Genomic DNA, 24,416 nt, shown 5'->3' with positions numbered 1-24,416 from the left:
AATTATTTGGTTCTATTTAAGTTCTTCTTCTTGCCTGCTCATTTTTTGGTCTTGCTTAATTCATAATCTCACAGACAATCTTTTCTGCTTTATATTTTCTTGATTTGTACAGAAGGCTTTATGTTTGTATTGTATAGTTAACATTCATAAACTAATTGTATTTATTTCATGTTACTTACAAAAGACATAATTTCCCTGGCAGTATATAGAATGGCTCTCTGTTTTAATTTTTTCTTCAGTTTCTTTTTAATCACTTGTGTTCCTGTTGACAGCCGGAGGAGTCCGACCTTCCGTATCCGCCCCCTCAGAGAGAACCCAGCGTCTTCATGGTTCCTCAGGGGATCAAACCTGTCCTGCAGAGAACTGCCATTGAGGTATTGTGCAGATCTTTGCTGTGTTTTTCACAACTTCTGTTCAGTAGCACCATTGGAAACTTTTCATGCCAAAGAATGTTTCAGTGAAACGGTATCTTTTAAGTATGAAATGCTAACCTAATTGCTAGGGAACTTCATAGTCCCCTAAAAGCAAGATCTTCACATCTTTTATTATTTTATATTAGTTTTATACAACCATCGAAAGTGAAGACAATACCTTAAAGTAATCAATGACAATATTATTTTTCTCCTGGTTCTCATTTTTAGATCTTAGCATGGGGAGTCCGTAACCTGAAGAGTTTCCAGTTGGCCAGTGTTACCTCCCCAAGCCTGCAGGTGGAGTGTGGAGGCACCATGGTTCAGAGCTGCGTCATCCGCAGTGTGAAGAAGAAGCCCAACTTTGACGTCAATATACTCATCCTTGATGTGGTGAGAAAATACTGGTCTGTACATATGTGCACGCATTATACAGTTGTAATCAGTGTAGTGGTCCACTGCTTTCATGGCTAATGGGAGTCGAGCTGTGATGTGGTTTACATAGATCATTCATCTTCATCAGCAATGCCACAACAATAGCAGTAGAGGATAACTACTGCACCACTTCCAATAGAAACAGTAATGCTGAATGTGGATGTCTGCAGATGCTGCTCTTGCAGAAACCAGTTTGCCGAGCGGTTTCTCTATCAGAAAGAGAGCATTTCTCTTGTATAAATGCATACTAAGGCATACACACTGCAAAATAAATGCAGTGTGGAGATTGTTTTTATCATAGATATGACTTTAGTCAGGTTTAATTGTGAAATTGAGCCGTATCTCTCTACTTCAGCAAAAAGATTTTTTGAGCATTGATTGATCAGACAGAATATACGTTATGAAATTTCCCATTATTTTCTAATAAGATTGTGGTTGAATTTGCAGGAATAATATGACTGATTGTCCAAGACTTTCTTAATTACTAAGAAGGTATTTAGCATTATTCCACGTTAATAAAGCGCATACAAACCACTTTTTGGCTCAGTTCGATAGTAATAGTCTGTTGTATTACTTCTCATTTGTTACTGTACATATGTGACTCATAACAATCGGGTTCTTTACTTCCACTATAGATTACAGTAAACCACAGGAAGCTACAGTTAATTATGCTGTTTATGTGGCACCCAAGAGCTTCAAACTGTGGTAACTCTTCTGAGAGGGAATAGGTCAAAGCTTACTCAGGCAAATTAAGAAATATCAGTGTTACCACAAGAACAGCTGCTTTCTTTTGTAGCCTCTATCCAGTAAAGCAGTAAAAGGATTTATTTGCTTTATTGTTACAGCAAATAGACAATTGGACATTTTCTGTTTTGCGTTTTTCTTTACTTAACAAGTAAGTTATTGTGTGAACATTGATAAAAATAGTTATGAAACAAATTGCAGAATCATTTGGTGACATGTTGATGGAGCCTGACATACTTTTTGGTCACTGTCTGCTCTACATAAGGCAAAAATCTGCAAAGGTCAGTGAACATTGGCAGAACATTTTGCAACTTGGCGCTGCTTTTATTGATTTTTTGGCCACTTGGGGGCAGTGAGAATAAGCTGTAAACCCAACATGACACATTGTTGCCCATCTCCGCTAAGTTTCTGAGTGAAATGTCTGTTTCTATAGCTGCTAGAGCTGCGAGATGCTCCACTATGTTCACCAGCTAGTTTCTAACATCAGCCACTGATGCTGGCCAAGTAGCATAAAGTTTGTTTTTATAGTTAGCATGCTTGACTTGATGTGACTAATGGGTTTCCCCTTTTACTGCAAAATACTCAGACACAACAGCACATAGTTGTGAATGTGCTCCTGTCCATTATTTCATCTTAATACTACTGGCAATTCAAATAATTGAATTTTGGCATGCCTTCTTGACTTCAATATAATTTGTAAATAGGGGTTATCTCATTTAACTCAGTGTGTCAACATAATAGTTCATAATTTTTTTGCTGGAAAGTAAAAATTGAAAGAGCAGCGAGAGTGAACCAAAACAACTAAATTGCCGGCCCAGAAACTGTGAGCAGTGAGTTAAAGAACCTATAAAGAATCCACTGAGATGAAAGACATGAGATGTCAATTGGTCGCTGCATTGTGTTACAACTGTATGATCATATGATTGATTGTAGAGGCCTTAATTCAGTTTTTGCAGTGATAAAAGACAATTATGTGCCAGTTTACATATAGTCTACATCTAACCTCGACCTCCCTATCACCTTAGAGAAAGTTCCTTGATTCAGGCATTTATTTTAATCAACCAAACCACAATATTGAAAGCAAGAGGGTGCCTCGACATTATTATTTATTCCTCAATGTAAAACTGTCCCCTGAGACTCCACATCATTGCCATTACATCCCAACTAAGTGTTTTCTTATGAAAACCTAAACTGAAATATGGAAATATTCTACACGTTTTTCCTAACACCAGCTCCAAGATGGGCTCAGAGAATTTCATGTTAACAATGTTAAGGTCTGAAGTTGATCACCTCACTGTTTTATTATGACAGCTTTAACTGGAGTATGGAAATATACAGATATTTTTCCCTTAAATACAGATCCTTGCTTTAGCTCTGGCAGTTTAATGTTAACAAGATTAAGGTTGCTGTGTTGACCACAGCACGAGTGTGACAACCTCAACCGGACAGTGGAAATATGCACAGAGTTTCCCTAAAATTCTGCCCCTGAACCAGATCCAAGCATTTAATTGTAACAATATTAAAGTCTTAAGTTGACTGCACAAGTGTTTTCATATGCCACAAGGGCATAAGAAAATGTCACACACATAGTTTCCTTAAATACAGCTCTTTGAAGAGGCTAACCACCTAATGCCAGCTCTCTGTTTATTGTGTGAGTTAAGTATCTTCAGCCCTATTTAAGCCTTTTTTAAAACCAGAGAGGTCAAACGGCTTTCTGTTACATACTCATTTTTTCCTCCTGAAATGGTCTGGCTAAATGAGAGTATTGGTATGGATATTATCTTTACATGTTCAGCTCAGTGATCCCAAGATGGTGGAATGAGCTGCCTATCTCTGCACGCTCAGCCACCTCACTTGCAATCTTTAAAAAACTGCTGAAAACAGAACTCTTCCGCATTTTCCTTTGCACTTAAAAAAAAAAAAAAAAAAAAAAAATTCTACCCTTTCTTTCTAACATCTCTTGAAACAGTAACACTTTTTTATAGCACTTTGCTTTGATGTTGTTTCTTCTTGACTTAGATTTTGTTTGCTTGCCTTGTTCCTCACTTGTAAGTCGCTTTGGATAAAAGCGTCTGCTAAATGACTAAATGTAAATGTAAATGTAAATGTAAATGTAGCTGCTTTAAGGTTTGAGAAGTTGGTGAGAAGCTGGTTTAGCTGCAGGAGAATCAGCTTTGAAGTCATCTGCACCAGTCTAACATTTGACCTCAGCTCACTGTAAAAGCCAGACTGCTCAAATAAAGTCAATACCCTCCCGTTATTGTTCCGACAGCCTTGAGAGGTTCTTGAAAACATGATACACCTAGAGAGCAGGTGAAGCATGAGCTTGCCAGTTTTCAGCATCAGCAGCACCGGGTCAAGTGATGGTCTGTTTGTTGTGTTTTTTTCTCTTTATTGAACCATCTACTGCTACACACACAGTCTGACACACAACATGCAGCTATACTGACAGTTGCTTGAAGAATCCACATTTTGCAGCCCATTAAAGACAGAGTATATCATCCGAATGAAAGAAATTATTAAAATATAGGAAAGAAAAAGCAGCTAAAAATGCTAGCAAAACATTTAACTTCTACTATTCACACTAGAAATCGATTTAATTTGATCTACTTTGCAGTCTTTCATTCTTTTTTTGTGCAATAGATAATGTTGAAGAGATGCAATAAAATAGATGGTGCAACAAAGCTGAGAACTTCCTCTACTCTGCATTCTCTGGCATCTCATTACCCCAACGTCCTGTCAGCACTTTTTTGCAAGCACCAAGTCAATTAATTTGACTTGGTTGACAAATAGGTTTTCCGCCTTTACTCTGATTATGTCGCTTGGGTTTGTCAATTAAAGATGTTAAAGATAAAACCATCACACTGAAACAGTACATTATAATAGCAAAGTCAAGGACAATTTTATGTTTTAGTCATCATACACATCCACTTGTTGAAAGGGCTTTTGGTTGGAAGGAAACCAGATCTGATGTTTTTGTATGATGACTGAAAGATAAAATTTATGATGAAAGATGCTGTTTTTAAATTACCATAAAAAAGAAGTTAAACTGCATTTGTTTAATGCTAAATAACAATAACTTGTGAAACTCTACCTTAAGCTTTTCTTACAGATACATAGCACTAACACACATTTTTAATTTCTTCATTTCTACACTCAGTGTGACAATAATTCAACCTGAATGCAACTTCTTGTTGATACTTGATAGCAGTCTGTGGTTCACAGTTTTCCTACTAATGCAGCAGTAGGGTGGGAAGGAACAGTGTTTGCCATGTTGTCATTTAAAGTAAATTTTGTTTAAAGCTTATTGTCATTATTTTAGGTACTAAACTGACGTGACGTTTGTTCCCTGATGTCTCTCACAAAGATCAAGTTTCTACCACGACAAATTCTGTCATTTTTTCTTTTCACATGGGAGGGATCAGCTAATTTGTAATAGTGCCCTGATTGGGTGGTCGCCAAAGCGTGTCCAATCAACTTTAGACAGTAAGCAGCCAGAGCCAATCAACATCATGCAAGCAGGTGGCATAACAAAATACTGTAGAAGAGATGTTTGTAGAACTTCAATGCAGATTGAAGCAGTCGAAGAAACAAAGTTTATTCTACTCATCTTGCTTCTTTTCTTATTTAAATCCACTCTCTTACTAGTTTTTATTTTGTTTTGTTGATATAATGTTTCCTTTGCAAATACATACATACATACTTTTCCTTTTGGTCTTCCAGAGACTTCCTCGTGAGGAACTGTACATGCCACCAATTGTTATCAAGTCATTGACAACCGTCAGTTTGGCAGGAAACCAGTGGTAGGTCAGTGCACCATCCGGTCGCTGGAGGAGTATTGGTGCAACCCAGAGCAGCGAGGAGCAGTGGAGGAAGAGGAGGAGGAGGATGGATGGACACGTAAGAAGTGTGGGGGACAGATGCAAGTAAACATGTCTGACAAAAGAGATGCAGTGACAATTGATGTTAAATTGCCTCTCTGCTGTTGGTTTGTTTGTGCAGGTGACACGTCCCAGTTAACTGCTGGGGATGTTTTTGTTGACATTGATGACGAGGAGCCACTCGTTCCTGACCAGGTAAAACTATCTTTTCAGTTAGCTGTTAAAAGTACTTAATGTAAATAATATCAAATAATAAAAACACAGACAGCTGATTAAGAACCACAAATATAATTTTACTTTTTACTCACTAATTTACTAAAACAGCTGAGACTTTCATCCCATCCCATGTGAAGCACCTGTGTGCCAAAGAATGGTACTAACTGAATCTAATGACACTCATCATCCACAATGAAGGTCAAAAATGTGATTTGAAATGATAAAAATCTTAATCATTAGACCTTTAATGTGAAGTACACTACCTGTAACAAAACATTCAGGACAATGAAGCCAGTTGACCTTGTGTAATCCTTATTGAACGTCTGCAATTTGTAACATTTGTTAACAAATAGTAATATTAATAATCAACAGCTGCTGTCATAGATATCAAAATTACTGAGTAAAGGAAAAGATGCATTTCTTATGTAACAATGTTTCTTTTGCAAGAAGCATTCAAACTGAAGCTAAACTTTTGTTCTCCAGTTGCTTTTAATTACCGCTCAAACAACTGTGAGTAACTCTATCACTGGTGAGCCTGTGATTTTCCAAAGCTTGTAAAAGTGTGTGTGAATGTGCGTGTGTGAAGACACTTGCGTTAATAGTATTTATTTTTGTATGTGTGCCTCTTCTGAGTGCGTTTGACGTAGTCATCTTTCCACAGGCAACATCTTTATGTGTGTGTACTGTGACATTTGTACAGTTATGACAATTCAAAAATAAGGAAAATATGTATGTGCTCTTTGTCTAAGTGCGTTTCTGCATGTTTATGTGTGTGTGTGTGTGTGTGTGCGCGCGTGTGTGTGTGTGCGTGTGTGCGTGTGTGCAAAAAAATAAACCCATTCTGACATGATGACATGGCAGCCGTCTCTGTGGTCAGTGGTTGCTACAGCGACCATAAAGGCCTGCACTCATCACTGGTCATTACCATTTTATCTCCCTCTGTCTCTTTTCAACAAGTTTAAAACATTATTTTGTCTCCTTTTTTTCCATTTTTCTTCTTTCACTGGTTAAGGAAGAATTGGAAACTATTTTCCAATCTACCTAATTCAGACATTTTAAAGTTTATCATGCGCATACTGGTGTTTTAACCTGTAAAAAGCCAAATGCAAAGATGGCACAGGACAAACCACACTAATATCAATACAATCAACAAACCAGCTGTTGTGTTGCATTTGGTTTAACACATTACAATATATTATACATTTTGTGTTTTGCAACACACACAAGGGCCATGAAGCATGCTCATAAACATCACTTATCAGATGAGAATTTATCATGTTATCGGTTTTACAAAAAATATTATTTATCAAAATTGGAGCCTAATGCTCTGATGCAAATTTCTCCTCTGGGCATTTAGTTTAAGCTATTGTCAATCACTGCTAGCTTGCAAGCTTTCTAACATAATCAACAACTTAGAGATACAGAGATTGATAGTAAATTAAAACCTGATTATTGAGCTTTTGAAGGGACGGACAAGCACAACAGAATATGTTGTGTATTTAGTGGTTCCCAGACTTTCTGCTCATGACCCCATGAAACAAACATTTATGATCCCTCACTACAGCTTGCATAATTATGATTTACCACAATGATTTTTTTTTAAATAATTGGTTCATTTTTCAAAATAACCGGAGAAGTAAATTTTCAGACATTACAGAAAAGCACTCACTCAAAGAGCTGTAGTAATCATTACAGGAGCAAAAGAAGATGTAAAGCCATGTCTTGAAAGAGCCACAAAGTTCTCATAGGTATAAAACAAGAAGCCAAACTTGGTTGAAAGCATTTTACAATGTCAAAGCAATAATAGCTTATAGGGCAGACCATACAAACAAATACATTGTTTGGATATTGTAGTGTTTAATGTCTTTCATTGAAATTTGCTCCATGCCCTGTTTATTAAACCTGTTATTTAAATATGTCAACTTAGGAAAGGCAGAGAGCATAAAGTTAATTACTGTTGACAGGAAATACAAAGTCTGTAAACACATAAAAGCAACCTGATCCCCTGACACACACACAGTGCTGGGGTGTATTATACAGTTTCTTTGTGTATATTAGTAAATGGAGGATTGAGAGACAATATCATTTGGTCTCATTGGTTTTGCACACTGCATGAGGCTTACATAGGGGGCAAACATAAATAATGGAAACCCATAAATATAAAAAACACACACACATGAACACATATTCTACAGTTATTCTGTAAGTAACTGTGTTTGTAACACAAACTGGAGCAGGCAGGGGCTCAGGAATGCCCTGTGATCAAACTGTGGTCCCCTAAAGTCGACTAAAAATTAACAAAACATTACTGTTCATTACTGTGTCGATGATCAATTTACTAAACTTAGCAAGAGGAAAAGAGATGCAGAGTTCATGGAGTGTAACATTACTGTCAGAAAGTTGGAGAGAAGAGAGAGCAGTGACAGTCCAAGACATGCCATCTCCACTTTTAACCAGATCTTCAAAAGCAGTTCTTGAAAATTCAAGCATTAATCTTAATCTTGACCTGGTCAGATTTTTGATGATATAGTATTTTACCAATGTATTGCATGCATGTTTAAGTTGACCAAACTTTAAAACTCTCACTCTCCATCTTAAGGTTCACCAAGTATGTTGTGTGTGTAATCTGGACTTAAGGGTGAAAAGGGCATAGTGGTCAGCAGTGTCAAGCTAGCTGCTCCTCATGTTTCCAAGTCTATATGTTAAGCTAAGTTAGCTCTTATTTAGTCTACAGATATTTGCTCAGTAATAAGGCTAATTAGTGTATTTCCAAAAACGCCAAAGTATTCTCTTAATACAAAAAAAATGCAGTAAAATAATCTGAACTGTGAACTGTAATCATTTAAAAGCTGTGGCTGCTGGTAAAGAAAGACAGTATGACAGGCACTGGAAAATGTTCTGCACTGATGCTGAAGTGCACAGGATTTGAGGTTAATGGGTAACAACATGGAAAACCACTGATTGGCCTGTTTAAGGATACTGAAGTAACATTCAAAGACAGTGAAGTTGTGAGAACCTCTGATGTTTTGGCGAAGGATTCCAAGCTCGTGATTCCTGTCACCTTCGTTTGCATGAATAAAATGATTGCTGCGGATTCGTCTTTTCTTCTCTTCACTTTTTCCCCACTGCTATCATCAGTTGTCATTCTACCCCTTTTCTTCTTCGTCTTCATTTTACTTGCACATTTTGATCATCGCTTTTCCTCTTATCCTCATCTCCATTCTCAGTTTCCCTTACCATTTCTCTTTTTAATACCTCCCATTCTTTCCTTTTTGCCGTCTCTGTTCTGTTCGTCTTCTCTACCTATTCCTCCGCTTTTCCTTGCTCCTCATTTTCTTTCCCCCTCCTCTGCCCCCGTCAGCTCTTCCTTCCTTACCTTCTCAAACACTTGTCTCGCTGTATTACCTTTAACTTCCTGTTTCTGTCTTTTTGTTTCTCTGTCCTCTGTCTACTTCAATCTTGTCCAACCTCTGCTGCTACTACTCCTTTCACCTGACTCACATTCTCATCTTTCTCCTCTGTCCTTCTGCTTCTTCTGTTCTCTTTCTTGCTTTGTAATCGTCTTCCTCATTTCTCCCCAGCCTCTTCCTATTAAGTCTCTCATACTAACCTGATTCATCTTCCTCTCCTTTTCCTTGTCCAGTCTCTTCTTTTCCCACCACTTTCCTGTCTTTCTCTCTTTATTGTCTTTCTCCTAGTAATTGCTTAAGAGGAAAATCTGACTCCATCTCTCTGCTAATGACATTTTGGTGTGTGTGGGGGAAAAAAACAATACAGGCAGACTGTTCCTTGTTAGTTGTCCTCTGTCTCATTATGGCCAATGGTCTGCTCTGAAACTCTGCTGCCATCTCCTTCCTCATCTTCTTGCCACCTTCTTTCAACTCTTACAATCACTCTCCAGTACAACCTTCTCCATCCTTTTCACTCTGTCACCCTTTGCCTATTCCTCTGTCTCTTTCTTCTTACCTCTCTCACTATATCTTTCACTTCCTTCCTTAGCTTTCCTCTGTGCACCTCTAACACATTTCTTTTCTTTTGCTTGTGTTTTCATCATTTGTTCACTCCATTGTTACCTCATGCCATTCTTTCACACAACTTTGCCTCTTCCTTTTTACTTCCCTTCATTTCTTTTCACTTCTTCCTTTTGCTTACCTTGTTTTACTTCTGCTCTTTCATCCTTGCACAGCTCCTTTGCTCCAAACCAAACTTCTTTCTCCCTTTCCTCTATCCTGTCCAGCTCTCTTCATCCCTCATACACTACTTCCTTTGTTCCCTTTTCCATTCTTCCGTTCCTATAGTTAATTTCCTTCCATCTTTCTCTCTCTCTTACCTCTTTTCACACCTTCCTTGGTCCATTCTACTAAAATCCTGCTTCCGTCCCCTCCCTTTTGCTTTGACCCTTTCTCGCATTCTTTTCATTTGCATTCTACTTTTCCTTGTCCCATCTTTCCATGATGTCATCAATTCTCTATCCCTTTTACTTTTAATCTCTGTTTCTGACCACATTTCTTTACCGTTTTGTGTTATTTCTTTCTCTTCTTTTTCATTGATCTCTCCCTCAAAACTCCTTCTCCACCTCTATTATTATATGTCCTTTTTTCCTCATGTTCTTTGAGCTATAATTCTCTTTTTGCCTTTAGTTCATTTTCTCATTTCTTCTTTTCTTATCTATCTATCAAGCTGACAGTTGTTTTAATGTGGAAGCTCATTAAAGGGCATCCTCATGTAATCTTCTTTTTCTCCATCTTGCTCATCATTGTTGTGGTTCGTCAACCACTCATCCTCTCTCTGATCTTTCCAACAAATTTAAGCCCTCTCTGGTCTTTTTTTTTTTTTTTTTTTCAAATTTAATTTCTTTGTGTGTCTCAGTTTGTTATTCCGTAACCCACAGGCGCCACAGGATCCCCTGTCACAGACGCACAAGTATATACATGCACACACATTGGTCCTCTAAAAAGGTCGTACTGCAGTGTTTTAAACTGAAAACATTGACTTTTAAATGAAAGTTAATAGGTAAAATGCTTCTGTCGCTTGCTCCTATGTCATTTCACATACATCATCATATAGCCACAAACATACATTGTATGTTGTTACCTCATACTTAGGACAGAGACCCACACACACACACACACACACACACACACACACACACACACACACACACACACACACACACACACACACTGTGTTTTCCATCCTCTTGCACCAAACTCAATTGTCTCATTGTGTTTAAAGGGGGTGGCAATGTGTTGACATGGGAGGATCAAAAATGTAGAGTATGAGCTAATGTTGAGTACTGTGTATCTGTGTATGATGAACGGTGGTGAAATAAGTGCACACGCCCTGACGTTAGAACCCCCCATCCAATTAAAGTGCTTTGACATCAAAACAGCTCTGCGTGGGTACAATAACGACAAGGCAACAATTGGATGAATTTGCGGTGACAACAGAGTTTTCCACGCTTGTTGACCCAAAACTTTCACAAAATTCCCAACCCATAATCCTTTTCATCTAGGAACTGTAATTTTAATGAGTAAGTAAGTAAGTTTTTGTCGACCACCTCAGCTTTGCTTTCTGATTGTTTTGATGTAGAAAACTCTAACATGATCTGGAAGTTCAGTCATGGCAACTGGACTTCCTTGTTGTTGTTCTGACTTATGAGGATTGGTGCGTATTAGTCCATATTGATAAAAAAATATAAATAATAGAAATGCAGCCAGTACTATCCTTTCAAACTTTCCACGCGATTGTGGTTTCAAATGCATTTTGTAGTCCGCAGTGGCATGTTTTTGGTTAGATTTTTTTAACATATTAAACTTACAATACATAACATTGTAATTGGTGTGCTTTGGAAATGATGGGAGTTGAGTTTTATGTAGCTTATTTAACTCAACCAATAAAGATCACAAGCCATAGATTAACATTGTGTTATAAAATCTTTGTAGATGTAGAAATATTAGCTAATTTCCCTCATTGTATGTGAATTAGTTCTGTGTAATCACTATTTACAGAAAGATTTATAGCAAACAGCCCAAACAAAGTTTAACCCAACCCAGGAGGAAGAATTAAATGAAGCTGTTTGTTAAAACATATAATGGTGATGAATGTGTTTCAGTGTGTTTGAGCTATTAATACATTTGACAATGTTAGTATATGTAATGTCTAATGTTGTTAAAGTGTAGTTTGAATGTATAACATGATATATGTGTGTGCATGTGTCTCATAGCTTGCAGATGGAGCCAGTTCAGCTATCATTAACCTTTCTGCCTCTAGTTCCAGTCTTCATGTAGGTAACAAAATCATCTTTTAACTCATTTCATTATTTCACATTCAAACAACTGATGTTAACCAATACATGTTAAACATATTTATTTGCCTGTGTTAATACTTTTATTTACATAGAGATAGAACATTCTTTTCCTCTTTGTCATTCCCTCCTGCCTCCTATCTCATTATCATATTCTAATGATGTTAGAGAAATGTAAAATGTAATAACTGTTAGATCTGTTCACATTGGCAGCTTTTTAAAACACAAATACTTAAAAAAAAAAAAATCCCAGATAAACAATTGATGTCTAAATCATCCTCTAGGATGGATCTTGTGTATTTCGGACTGGATCAAATTTACCGTGAATGGCCATATGGTATGTTATTTGTCACCCTATGACACTGGCAGATTGCAGCAACATTCTGTGTGTCAAACATAAGGTATTTAAACCATGCCTAGAACAAGTGAAAATGAAATCAAAAGAGCCACTTTGATGTTTATAAGTCAGTGGAGGTGATAGTATGAAGATACCACCAGCAGCAGGTTAGCTTAGCCTACAACTAAACAATTTTAAACTATGTGCGGAGACTGCATTGAAATGTAGAAAAATATAAAACTAAAGTGTATTGCATGTATTCAAAAATGGCCAGGAAAATGTTTATAACGAGCTGAAGGTTAATTCTTTTAGTTTAAAGGAAAGGCCACACTGTTGTACTTGCCTAACAATAGACAGTAACAGAGATCTAATTTTAGAGTGAAAGTCATTTATTAATGAAGCTTTGACACTGATTGATAATGCTGCCTACAGAGAAATGAGAGGAATAAGATAATGATGTAGAAAAAAATCATGCTGGGGTGAATCAACAAACTTTTTACATTTTTCTTTTTTTGGTTTTGGCTCAGGAAAATTCAGTGTGCTGAAGAAATGAGGGTTTTACTGAGCGAAACACAGAGAGCCCCGAGTTACAGAGGAAAAGTGATCCCAGATTTGAACAGGAGGCCATGCTCCTTGTTACATGCTTCCATTTTATTTATCTAAGCAGAGTCATTTTAAAGACTTTGCTTGACCTGGTACAGACTGTGCACACAAATACACACATCAAGTAGTCATTTCTCCCTCTTCACTCGACAGTAATTGGGGGTGATTTCTTTCTCTCCAAACAAGGATATTTGTTTTATTAAGGGTCAGATATTGAAACAAGTCAAATTAAAAGCTCAGCTTTCTCTCTGGCTGGGGCCAAAGTCAACAGACTTGCTATAGATCCCCTATACCACAACTTTGTGTAAGGAGACAGTTACGAAAGGCTGAGGGAGGGATTGATAACTAAAAGAGGGTTAAGAAGCAGAGTGAAGGAAAAGAATCAGAAAAAACTTGACTACAATAATGAAAAAGAGGGAAAGACTAATATCTCATGGCACCAGAAAAAGAAAGCTTGGTCTCTCATGTGTTGTAAATCCTGGATTCTAAATCTCTGGGTTGCAACCAAAAAATGGGTCATGGGCGTATGTCTGATGATTACCAGATTACTGCAGCAGAGCGTGTGCTCTGTAGAGCAGCTTCCAAGGCCGATCAGTCAGATTTAGTTTCAGTGTTGGAAGAGTTTAAGAAAATCGGCTGTCAGTAGCGTCATGGCTCCTCAAACCTCAGAGGCACCGACCCCCCTTCAAGATATTCTAGATCTAGAGCTGCTCAGATGGAATTTGAACATTGTGCGTCACGTTTCATTTTCAACATACAGGCTTGATGATAGTATTTATTATGGATCAGTGCAACATTCCTGTTTTCTTTTTACTTGTATAAGGTAGTTGCAAAAGCTTGCCGGTCACTTCCAGAATAATAGGGTTTTTGTGTCTATGTTTTTTATCTGTGACAATATTTGTGGTTGTTCTGTGCCTCTATCTATCCTACCATTAATTTTCATCAGAACTATACCAGTTCATTGCCAAAAAACAATCCAGTTTGGTTAAAATCCCACTTTGAAAATGTTGTATTTTGCCTCCAGTCCCATAAATCCTTCCTGGCTGCTTTCAGACCAGAGAAACTAACTGAAATGGCTTCACGCCAGGTGACTTTGTGGCATTTTTGGGGGGTTTATGAAACACATATATATGGTCCTATAATGGCACTGTGACCAGAAACAAAACGATAGCTTACTAAATCATTAATGTTTTTCTTGTTCTGCTAATTTCAGCCACAGACTGATGTAAGCTGCTGTTCACCTCCAGAATCTGAATGCTGCACATGCTCTGCCCAGAATGTCATCCAAAAATGTCCATGCACTTCAGCATGACATGGGCTTTATAAGTTCAGTTTGCCTTGCTTGCCAGATGTCTGTGGTTGGTTATTTTTTCATGTCAGTCTATGAAATAATGATTTGGTGATTTGCAGGTCAACAGAATTTTAGATGTTTAGCTTAACTATGAGCTATCTTTGATTGACATGCCTTTAAAGATGCTGCATATTTTTGAATGACTATAATATAAAAGGTGTACTGTAGGTCGTAGTGAACAAACATTGTCATCCAACTCAATTCAAAGGAGACCAGAAAAGAGATCTTAAAGGAAATATAATTGTATGCAAGTTTAGGGTTTGAGTTGGCTTGAACTAAGATTTTTTGGACAGTGTGTCATCCGATTACATCTAAAGTTAAGTTTTTACCATAATCAACAGCCAAACTCATAGGCTGGTTGAAGGATTTGGTGGTGAGAGTCAAATGTGGATATTTTCAAATGTATCCTCGAAGGTGTGCCTGTCTTGGTCAGGTCTCCCTTGCAAAATAAGTTTATAGTCTTATAATTGGTTAAATAATTTTTGGCAAAGTTCTGTATAAAAGAGCCTAAGGGAGTAATCCTGGATTATTTCTCATCAATGCACAACTGCTGAGTGAAATAGGTGCCTTTGTCAGATTTTCAGTTCTGATATCAGAATGTGTTAGTAAGGACATTTTTGGCACTGATGATTAGAATAGTACGCAGTTAGGACCAGTTTAGCATTTGAAATGTCTCCTTGATGTTTTTGAAACAATGGCTAAAACGTAGTTTAGATACCATAATGTTGTAGTCAAACGTTTAACCTGCAAATTGTGAATTACTTACTTATAAAGGAAAAAACCCTTCCAGTGACAGTAAGCAGTTTTGGGGAATCTTCATTAGGGGATAATTTCTGACCAGCCTAAAAACTTGAAACTGCTCAGTAGAACTTAAATGTGGTAATTCCTCAACGCTCTTACTACTAATTATACAACAGCTTATTCCAAAATAGCCAGAAATCTGTTATGCATCATTTCCTGCACTGAATTTTAAAAGAAGAGGGTTTGGTGGTAATGGAAAAGCTTTCAGGAAGTGGATATAGATTGAGTCACTACTGCATAATGTCAATTAGCAATACCAAAGAAGACATTTATTTATGTGAAAATGCCACAGATTTTTACTTGAGGTTTGCTGCTCTGCCTTGAAACCACAGTGGAGGGAATGACCGACTCAAAGAGCCCTGCTGAAACGTTGATCCAAGTCTTTCCACATTAATTTCACTGACCAATTTATGTTGGCGTTAACAGAATAGGGTCAAAGAAAATCTGTGTAGATTTTGGGCAGAATCACCTGGTGGTTCAGGAAATTCTCATTTCAGAACCATTCAGCCTCCCAAAGACGGAGAAGCTGTGTTTAATTGAGGTGGTGGATTCTGCGAAGTCCACATTTCTAACCGAGTCATGTCCTAGACAAGAGCTGTAGATCTCCTCTATTATGGTTAAGAAAGTCATTTTTACCAGTTCAAAACTCTAAATCCAAGTCTACAGCTTGTTGTCCGAACTATGCATTGAAGCTGTTTTAGAAGCTTGTGGTGGTCCATGGTCTTTAATTTTTCATCCACCCACAACTAATGTGAAATTTGTACACTGTGTAGCAGTTAAGTGTTATAACCCATACTAGTACCAGTACTCTGGAACTAATCTGTGTAATAAGACTTTGTTGACTGAGAGCAACCTATTGGGTTTACATTGATTTTATGAATCACCAACAAGGTCTTCAACAATACATCAGTTGTGAGTCTGGACCATCTAATTTTAATGCATCCCCTCAGTCTCTTCCTGTGACCTCTGACCCTGCTGTGAAAGAGATTTCCCTACAAAAAAGTTTTTATGAAGCGGCTTAGTACTCTTACAAATCCAGTCTTTCTGCAAAGAGATCTTGGCAGTGCCAGTCTGGTTTGGTTAGCCTGGCTTTCCCTGCAGGGCGTAATGATAGACTGCAAACCGCACCGACACCCTAAAGAGACCACTGCATGCTGTGCGTGTGTGTGTGTGTGTTCAGTCTCTAGGGTGTTCACTTAATACACGTTGCAGTCTGGAATGCTCCACCGCCAGCCTTAATCAGTCTGAATTAGAAGTCGTGGACTTGAGTGAACACACCCCGACACACACTGGTGGGCACACACACAGTTTCTGGCGCCCCTGTCGTCAATGCTTGGCAGCAGCTGCACACAGAGGGCACATTAACACACACCAGACACTTTGCGCCTCAGACACTAAGCGCCATGCGTGTATGTGTCATGTCCTAGTTAAACGCCACGTGCTGCCCTTTTCCATGCCATGCTGCCACTTTGGATAAATGAGGAATTCCGTAGTTTCCCCCTTTTGGTGTGTGTGTTTAAACGTCTGTGTGTCACTAAGTCTGTGGGAAGTAGGAGAAAGGGGATTCCACACCAGCCCAGTGCCATAAGAGCACTTTTGTTCTACATTTGTGTCTGTACACACACAAAAGAAAAAGCGATGAATGCGTCATAAGTGTGTTTTAAGCTTCAGTGTTCCTCAGAGGCTTGAAGGTTGCAGGGTGGGGATGGGTCAAATTGGTATGTGTGTATTAAGGGGTAGGCTGGTAGTTTGATCTGTCCCCTTGGTATTCCCAATCTTTGTAGTCATCCTTTCCTTTTTGTACCAGGGCAAACAAACTGCTGTTAACACACACACACGAACATTGACAGATTTCTGCTCCTTTGACCAATACTTAAAAACAGGTTTAAAATTCCTTGTTGTTGACAATGTGAACAGACTTTTAGTAAATTTGATGGATGGCACTGCTTTATACTGTAGAAAATAAAAGCGCTTAGCGGGGTTCTACTTGAACACGCTGTACTGTGTATCCCCCAAAATTCATATAACGTAAATCAATGTGACTTGCATCCAGACCACAAAAAGCCATCAGTCAACTTTCAAATTTGAAATACAAAGATATTTTATTCTCCAAAATGACACTGTAAGCTCCAGTCTCAGGATGAGTCATGGCTGTAATAGTAAGACTTTAACAGCCTTTACTTTAATGCCAGCAGTCATTTTGTAACAGAAAGATTTTTTATGTTTTAAATGTTTTTTTTTTCACATGGCATGAGTTTCATTTTGGACTGAAACCCGTAATGTGTTATGAGAATCAAGAAATGTGTTGAAAAGCTACTCAAATTTGTTTAATCCTGTTATTTTAGCGTGTGGTTACATTATGTCAGCATTTATGTATCTGCATTTATTGAGTGAACAGTATATGATGACATCTATTTTCTCCCTGATCTGTCTTCTTCTCTTAATGCGAACACTAGATGATACAGTGGGTAAGTTTGGGAGAAGATTTGTTAAATCATACAAGACATGTAAGTTCAACTTAAGATATTCAAAGAAGTGATTATTTATTTATTTATTTATTTAAATGTACATGACGTGTGTAAAGGTCAATATGACTTATTAAGGTTTCTTCCAATGTTGATTTTATGAATTCATGCATTTAATATATAATGGGTGATTCTTCAAAAAAAAAAAAAATTCGGCTCACTTATTCTGAGTCAGCTTATGCCCAAACTGAAATAAATTGTACAACATGTTGCTCAGTTGAATCAGAGATTGTTAAAACCAGATTTTTTTGAACAGCCATGTTTGAAGACAGGGTGAAAAAGTTCATAGGCAGTCTCTACTAGAAGGCATTCATTGTATTACTTGACCTTTGTGCTGAAAAGCAACAGAAAAAAAAGCTAAAGAGAGAGATTCAAATCCTGGGTTCTTTCTGAAAATGTACACAACCAACTAGAAACAGCTAAGCTGAAAAGTTGTGGGGGAACACTGACTTCTGCAACTCAATCCTTGAGTCACATAAAGTACGTGACTCAACCTAAAGGAGTTTAAATGTCAAGTTCATGGTCCCCAAACAAGACAAAGTTCACTTCATGGGATTTGTCATCCCTGTAGAGCTTTCAGTCAGTGATGCTGACCACACATATTGTGCCTTTGAGAGAGAATAAGTGCAAGAATCGGACAACTTGCACAGAAAGAAATTCTAAATTTAAATGCTAAGTAAATTCATTCCAGGCTTTAACCATCCATGACAAATATTTATGCGTCCACAAAATATTTACGTGTAACAGAGACATGATGAAAAAGGACTCTGAGCAAACCAGTAAAGGATTACTTTCAGTCATACATACATAAACATACATTTTGTCTTTACCGTACTATGTTTCTTGTGATGTCCATGTTGGTTTTGTCCACTTTATTCCTGTTCCTATCCCAATGTTGCCTGTTTCCATTGCCTCAGAACGCCCATATACCATGACCTTAATGCCACAGAGGCACCAGAGGCATTTTTTTCTTCTGTTGACGTGAGTTGGCCAACGCCAAGTTGCAATGCGATCATTGGAAAAATCATGAAAAGCGGGATATTTTTGAGCTTGGCGCCGAGCTCCTCTACAAAGGCAAACACCACTCACTAAAGGGCTTGTTATGTGTTTTTAAGAGTCAGAGTTCATTAATTAAGTTCGGCTGATAAGCACAATTAATGGCATAGAACTTCTTTCAGTGCCCACAGCAGTTTTTGGAGATTAACCTGTTAGTTTTTTTTTTGCCAGTATGACTTGACAATTCAGTCTAGAAAACAATAAATCATTAAAACAGGTAAAAAAGTAGCAAATCTAAATGTTACATACAATATGTAACATAATTTAGTTGCCAGTGTTCCAACCTCTGAATATGTGCTTGACAGGGAGAAGAGTTCATGGACTGGTGGAGTAAGTTCTACGCTTCGACTGGAGAGAAAAACAAGTGTGGGACATACCTGGAGAAAGGCCTCGACACTCTGAAGGTAAGAGTGTGTTTATTCTCTGTGTGTGTGTGTGTGTCAGTAACTGGGCAGAACAGAAATACAAACTTCATTAAAGTTGTTCTGTTTGACATTCATTTTTAGTCAGTAGTAGTGTTTAATGCATGTGTATGCAATGAAACTGATCAAATGTTTTATCTTTCTAAAAATGGCATTTTAATAATGAGTGATGATAATGAGTGTTTTCAGTCCGTTATCAGGTAAAGCATCAAATATGGTGCATTTACTTCTGATCTTGAATTGACCAGACTCCCTTGCTTTGCGAAGTTCAACCTATGAAATCACAACACTGTAGCTGTAATCTCTGTAAATTCTTCTTCTGCCTCCTTCAGTCCAGGGACAATTCAAGTTCAGTTCAGTCTGATCCACATTTGCTTTGATGTTCTCTGGTATGGGTGCACAGCATCTACATGGAAATTTTTACTCATGTCTTTTACTCCACCAAGGGTACTGTTATTTTTGACATTTAAAACTATTTTAATTATTTATTAAAACTGAATAATTAGTAGTAAAAGGGCAAAACTGTGTATGTGTTTCTATTGGTGAGACCAGTTAAAGATACAAATTGAGTGAGGAAAACATGAAGATGTTGGAGACACTGCAGCACTTTGTTCCATTTTATTAAAATGTTTTCCTCGTTGCCCCAAACCTCACAATTTAAATCCAATTTTTTGCCCTTCTGTCAGTTCCGTCCATCATTTCATCTCACTATTCTTCCCCTTTTCCCTCTCTCTTCTCATGCCCCATTCGTGCAGCCCAGTGCCGTGACATTCCGTCCCTTTTCCGAACAACGGCAGTGACTCATTCGGGATGAATATGGTTCAGGAATGCCGCAGTGGGACAAATTTAGGGAAAAAAAATGCCGAGCTCCAGCCTTGGCGAGTCCGAAACAAGCAATCACGTCAGCCGTCGTCTGTATTTTGGTCTCGCTCTTCCAGACTCCGTTTAGCCGCCGTCCCAGGAGCTCGCCTGCCATCGCCCACGCTCTACTCAACCCTTATCCCAATTCTCTCGGCCCGAACACCGACCTTTTCTTCCACCGGGACTCAAAGCACACGTCAGTCTTCTTGTCTGATGCCCAAACAAATGACTAATCATGTCAGAATGTGGCCTTTTTATTATTAGTCAGTTTAGTTCAGTTACTGTAGATCTCTAACCTTTCCCTTGAAAGCTATTTCACATCAGGGCAGCAGTTTTGATTGTGTCATTTCTATTCTATATTTTGTCCTTTCTCCTCTTTTTAGAACTTTTGCTTCATTCTGCAGCTGTAACACTAGTTTTCTACATGTATCCATGTAATACAAAGGATGAACAAGTATGTTACTCGTTTCAAATGCTGCTGTTTTTACAAAAATGCCTGTGAAAGATGATTGAATTATCAAATCAATTTAAAAGCATTACATATAAATATTGATGAAAAATAAAATTTTGGCAAAAACTAATTGGGACAATAGAGAACAATAACAATTTGCCCCCTCATCATTGACCCTTGAGAGAGTCTTTCCATTTTTCTAGTGGGTGTATTTTTTTACATTCAGGAAGCTTATTAAATGGTTTCACACTGGCCGATGGAAGTCGCCTTAGGGTTTTTGTGACATTTCAAAATCGTGCTCAAACTTTACTTGACAGTTGGATGGAAACTAGTGAAATGACCAGCGAGCCATTGGCTCTGTTGTTGCATAGCCTTACTTTCACCCTCTCCTAATTCCCCCACTCCACCTACTCGTTTTTATTTATCCCCTCCCTCTCTTCTCTACTGTTCCTTTCTTTCTTTTGACAAATCATTTGCTCATATCTGTTGCTGTCACAGTTTCCAACCTTTCCAACCTCCTTTACCTTCCACTCACCCCATGCTGCCACTGTGAGATGAGACACAGTTTCCAGCTTTGCTTCGACCCGAGGTTAACTCCTGCTCTTAATCCATTCACCTTTCTCTTCAGTCTCAGCTCTGCTGCTGCCTCCACTGCTGTAGAAGCTCTGTGCTTGCAAGCGGCAGTTCACAGACAGCTTCAATAAATAACTTTAATAAATAAATAAATAACTGCACACTATTAAGCATTAGTTAAGCATGAGTAAATATGGAATTAATCTTCTGTAAAACAATGCTTCTACATTACAAGGCATTAGCAACTAGTTTAGAAATGCCATTGTAGTTTCTTTATTTATAATCAAGTCATTAATTGATTAATTTATCATTTTTAAATTAAGTGTTAAATTATATACTGTATAAATAAGTTATTTAGGGCGTGTCAGTGGTTTGTAAGATCATTTTGAAAGTGTAAACAAATGATCAATATACTAATTAATATTAGATGTATACAGGTAAATATAAATAGCAAAAAAATATAAACAGGTGGGAATCCTACTTTCTTTATTGAATTAAGTTGCACATTCACAAAGACTTGATATACAGTAGGTCACCCTCCAATATGGGTACCAGAAGGTAAATTGCATTAACTGAAACCCAATTTTATTTTTGCTTTACTCTTTACTTGCTTCCATATGCTAGGTTTCACTTTCACATTTCTGGCTTTTCCCTTTTAAAACATGTTCAGCTAGGTCAGATGCTCTTGATCCTCTCTCCTTCAACACTCTCAACCCATCCTCACTTATCATCAGTTTATCTGCTTTGACTCTACATCTCCATCCTCTTCATCATTTCTTCTACAACAGTAGATTTGGCTAGTTTTGTTTGTCACAAAGATGTTTCTGTCCTTATCCTTGTTATGACTTGGTTCTCCTCTCTTCTTCTGTTTTCATTTCATCTGTCTCCTCCCTACTTTCAGCGTCTTCCCAATTTCTCCCCTGGTACTGGGTTGGGCGTGGGAACATTGGGATTAGTTGTACACTAGTGAGCCAGTGTTTCCACACTTCCAGATTTGCATTATCACAGCTTTCTCCAAGGCTTTTTCATCTTTACTCCCTAACCTCAGCTTCACCTTTTTATACAAACAGTATTTTAGAATAAACATAGACGAGAGCTATAAGAGACAAAGATATTTTAGTTAAATTTAATTATATAGTGCACAGTCACAACAAAAATCTTCTCATGGCACTTTCTATTGTAAAGTGAAGACATTGTGGAATTATAGAGAAGAACCCAACAAGTCGATGGTAATGGAGCTGGTTCCACAGGAGAGGAGCCTAATAGCTAAAGGCTCTGCCTCCCATTCTACATCTGGAAACTCTGAGAACCACAAGTAGACCTGCACTCTGAGAACGGAGAGTTCTGCTGTGAAAATATGAAACTATAGGTCTTTAGGAGAAGATGGAGCTTGATCATTCAGTGTTTTTTATGTGAGGAGAAGAATTTTAAATTCTAGTGTGGATTTTACAGGGAGCCAATAGAGAGATACTAACGCAGGATAAATATAATCTTTCTTTTAATTCCAGTCAGAACTCTGGCTGCAGCATTTTGGATTAACTGGAAGCTTTTGAAGGAGTTAATTCCGATTTGAAGGACATTTATTGAGCTTCTGTTGAAGCCAAAGTAGAAATGATGTCTCATAACTGATTGTGTGATCGGATTGACGCATAGATAACGCTGTTGTTGTCAAGCAGATAGCCCAAAATTTGTGTCAAATCAAAATGTATATACATACATTCATATTACAATCTTTACTATATATATATATATATATATAAAAAATATCTCACATGATATCATCAGGATGCTCAAACAGAACGGAAAAAAAACACAGCAATTTCACAACCAGAAATTCTGCATGAATTCAACAAACAAAATATAGTAGCGTCAGAAGTGCTGGTAGCTGGATTTTCTTACTATAGGACACAGCCAAGCTCTGTTCTATAGTGACAACATGTTTTACTTAAAGAAGTAGCATATTAGGTCAATTTTTTTAAACATTTTTCTAGTATCTAATATTTGCATGTATCATACTGTATATCCATCCTCCACTCAGCAGTGCTTTCTCTTGACCATCTGCCTTGTCTTGTCTTTTCGTCTCCCCTCTCCCCTGGTACTGGGTTTGCCGTTTTCATTTTGACACGATCTGCTGTTTTCAAACCTTTCTTTTGTTTACATCATCTTGCCCATCACTCTATCTTTCTCCGGTTCCTCCCCCTGTCTGCGCCCTCTTTTCAAACTCTTTCACCCCTCTCCACCGAAATCTTGTACCCGTCATTCCTGTCATTTTTCTCTTCCCTCGTTCTTCTTGTCTCCCGCATTGCTCTTTTGTTTCTTAATAACAAAAAGGTTACAGTTGACGGAAAGCTTGTTATTGCTTTCATAACCTTTCTCCACCCCCTTTCAACTTATTATAATATACTACTTTCAAGGCCAGTAAAGCTAGTGTGTACATCTCTTACACAAACCACAAACTGTTAACTGTTACAACATGGGCCCCATGTAGCCTTGATTTGTTTACATTTTCTCAACTTGGCATCAATAAAAATATGATGAATTAACAATTAACTTTTAGCATTGTACTTGGAATGTGCAGTCAAATACTTGATGTGAGGACTCTTAGACGTTGTCGGATGTCGGAGATAATGATATCAGAAGGTGCACGTCAAAACAAATCTAGAACTATATAACTATGACATCTGTGTGTTTAGGTTTTAGTGACTTGCGGCTGTTACAATTACTTTAAAGTATGTCTCCATGAGCCGTGTCACAGCCTAAGTTGTCGCTTTAATTGTTAAGCATGGAGATCACAGTTGAAAAAACCTCTGGTCACGACTGAAGGCAAAGAGCTAACCTTGCTCTTTCAAAGCCTGAGCCAAAAACTTGATGTGTTTTTAATGGTTTTTGGACAACAATGGAGCTCTGTTGCACAGAGGAATATGCTGTATCACACTTCCAATACCCTGACAAAAATTGGTATGAGGATCAATTCATTCACACACATAATGACTACAGCATTATGAATTTGATTTGGTCATGATAACTGATCAGATTAACATGGTCCCGCCAGTTCTGTTCCAGTCTGGATCAGTTGGTACTGACACTTTTCTCCCTCTGTGGTGTGTGTGGACTTCTTCTTGGTAGGCTCTATGATCCACAATGACCATACCTCTCCATGTAGGATTTCTCTTAGACCTTTTTTTTTCTCCACAAATTACATTGCACACAAACAGTGCAAGCTGCTGATTGCTGTCCATGTTTGTTTTGGCACAAAAACACACAAGAATTTCTGTTCTCACGGGATTTGCGGGTTTGTTTGCTGTGAGTTGTTACCGAGCAGTCGCTGAGTGTGTTGCGCACACTCAACCTCAGTGATACGTAAGGTGCCCTTCCAGACTGTGAAAGACTCAGCTACAACAGTAGTTTTAGGTCTCTGCTAGTCTTTAGATGTATCCCTGTCT

General features: G+C 37.9%; 1 protein-coding gene across 1 annotated transcript in view; it reads left to right on the top strand.

The window, feature by feature from the left end:
* The window catches only part of dysf (dysferlin, limb girdle muscular dystrophy 2B (autosomal recessive)), a 102,572-nt gene that overhangs the window by 57,513 nt on the left and 20,643 nt on the right, over window positions 1-24,416 (top strand). Inside the window, exons 46-53 of the mRNA XM_026353423.1 lie at window positions 273-374; window positions 642-803; window positions 1,855-1,870; window positions 5,358-5,489; window positions 5,592-5,665; window positions 11,913-11,972; window positions 17,542-17,553; window positions 18,972-19,070. Of these exons, the coding sequence (XP_026209208.1) occupies window positions 273-374; window positions 642-803; window positions 1,855-1,870; window positions 5,358-5,489; window positions 5,592-5,665; window positions 11,913-11,972; window positions 17,542-17,553; window positions 18,972-19,070 (657 nt within the window). The remainder of the gene's footprint in view (window positions 1-272; window positions 375-641; window positions 804-1,854; window positions 1,871-5,357; window positions 5,490-5,591; window positions 5,666-11,912; window positions 11,973-17,541; window positions 17,554-18,971; window positions 19,071-24,416) is intronic.

Source organism: Anabas testudineus, chromosome 18 (assembly GCF_900324465.2).
Source record: "Anabas testudineus chromosome 18, fAnaTes1.2, whole genome shotgun sequence".
Taxonomy (NCBI): domain Eukaryota; kingdom Metazoa; phylum Chordata; class Actinopteri; order Anabantiformes; family Anabantidae; genus Anabas; species Anabas testudineus.
The sequence above is the reverse complement of the archived record's forward strand: the minus strand, read 5'-3'. Positions and strand labels throughout refer to the sequence as shown.